This window comes from Nicotiana attenuata, chromosome 1 (genome assembly GCF_001879085.1).
Source record: "Nicotiana attenuata strain UT chromosome 1, NIATTr2, whole genome shotgun sequence".
NCBI classification, from domain to species: Eukaryota; Viridiplantae; Streptophyta; class Magnoliopsida; order Solanales; family Solanaceae; genus Nicotiana; species Nicotiana attenuata.
The window spans coordinates 104,387,713-104,389,831 of NC_031989.1; the positions used below are offsets into that span (position 1 = coordinate 104,387,713).

The 2,119-nt window shown below is 30.5% G+C and overlaps 1 protein-coding gene across 1 annotated transcript; it reads right to left on the reverse strand.

Moving 5' to 3' along the window:
- On the reverse strand, positions 1,070-2,119 carry LOC109241954 (kirola-like). The gene is made up of 2 exons (XM_019408784.1): positions 1,932-2,119; positions 1,070-1,325 (listed from the first exon to the last, which is right to left on the reverse strand). Exons 1-2 carry the CDS (start codon positions 2,117-2,119, stop codon positions 1,070-1,072), a joined length of 444 nt encoding a protein of 147 aa, XP_019264329.1.

Consider the following 2,119-nt stretch of genomic DNA (forward strand, 5'->3'; position numbering starts at 1 on the left):
GTATGACAATTGTAACTTGTTCAAGAAATAATTTCATAAATTCTAAAAGAGGTTAAAATAATTAAAAGGCGGTTATAAAGTTAAAAATGCACAATAGGTTTAAAACATGTAGTAAATCAGATAAGGCCAATTATTAATAGTTAAGCGATCGTGCTAGAACCACGGAACCCGGGAATGCCTAACGCCTTCTCCCGGGTTAATAGAATTCCTTATCTTAGAATTTCTGGTTTCGGAGACTTTAAATAAAGTCGATTCTCCTCGATTTGGGATTTAAAATAAACCGGTGACTTGGGACACCACAATAAATTTCCCAAGTGGCGACTCTGAAAATAAGTAAAATAATCCCATTTCGATTAATGTCACTTTAATTGAAAAAACTCCCTTATATCCTCTCTCAGGTGGAGAAAAAAGGAGGTGTGACAGTATACTCTTTCTTTGCATAAAAGTCCTACTTTATTCATTTTTCTTTACCATAATGTGCTTTATTGTGGAAATCAAAATTAGCACGTGCCTATCACGAGCCTAATTGGCTAACTGCAGAACAATTCTCATATTATGAAACCCAACCGCTGTTATTGAGAAATTAGTCAATGTGCCCCGAATTAGATTTTTCGGTTCGATTTTTTCGGGTCACAAATATCTTGAAATTAAAAATTTTAATTCAAAATTTCAGGACAAAATAAATTGCACCCCTAGGATTGATTGTTTGCGTACTTCCCCCGACCTATCCCCTATTATATGAGTTGCTTTCGGGTGCCTCAACGACTATCTGTGTAAATATTAATCCCCATATTACCATTAGAGAAATCAAAACAAAAAGGGGCTGAAATATATCTTGTAATTATTCTAGGTAAAATGTTAAACTTGGAAAATTCATTATATCTTACATAACTGACCACTGAAAGTATATTCATAAATGAGACTGACGTACATAACTCCAAGCACGACATTATTTATTTCACATGGTGGCTAGAACTAGCCAACACACACACACACATATATATATATATATATATATATATATATATATATATATATATATATATATATATATATATATATATATATTTTATTTCTTGAGAAGGTGGGCATCTATATCTTTGGTCAAATCAAGGACTGCACCCATGAAAGTGAGGGGCTCAGGGGTGTCTTTAGTTTTCTTCTCATACACTAATGTCCATATAGTCCACTGATCTTCACTGGATGTGATAATAGTGAAGTAATTATACAACTCTAACAAATCTCCTTCAATTACTTTCCAAATGATTGATTTCTTCTGAGGATCGAAGGCTTCAATCACTTCCTTAACAATCTTTTTTTTTCCATCAATAACATTAAGATTAAAAAATACAAGAGGTGTTGGTTCTAGTTCAATAGTCCAATTTCTCATAAAAGATATAAACATTCATGAAAAAACTATAGATTTGATTATACTGTGTTTGGTATGACTGAAGCAATTTTTCATGAAAAAAGTTTTGTTCTGCAAAATATTTGGAAAATATTTTCTAATATTTGATTGGTGAGTGAAAGATATATTACTGAAAGCATACATTAAAGACTAATAATAATAATATTAAAAATTTATAGATCGTTTAATTTGATGCGATTTTTGAGTGCTAAAAATTATTAATTACGTCTAAAGGTTAATTGGAGCAAGTAGAAGAAAGTTAAAAGTTAAGATAGTTGTAATATTTTTTCCTAGAGGAAATGACTTCTGCCTAAAGAAGCTATTTTTTTAATGCAAAATGTCTTACTCGGAATATATATATATATATATATATATATATATATATATATATATATATATATATATATATATATATATATATANTATATATATATATATATATGGTAACCAAACATCATCAATATCAAATATACCTAAATATAGAAAATTGATGCATATAAAGAGAGCGGGGAAATGTGTGTTACCCTCGTTGTATTTCCAGCTAACGATCGAACTATCCTTTACGATTTGACCTTCATGAATCTCAAAATGGTTGATCTTACTAGGGATGATGTTGGGTATATGATGAGTATTAACGTGAAAAATATCCTGAACAGAGTGTCCTCCACTCTTCACCTCTAATGAAGCAATCAACTTGCTCTTCACACCCAT

Coding starts and splice junctions, on each gene's coding strand:
- LOC109241954 (XM_019408784.1), bottom strand. CDS start 2,119: ATGGGTGTGAAGAGCAAGTTGATTGCTTCATTAGAGGTGAAGAGTGGA. Junction 1,326..1,931: donor AGCTGGAAATACAACGAGGG/TAACACACATTT, acceptor TAATGTTATTGA/TGGAAAAAAAAAGATTGTTA.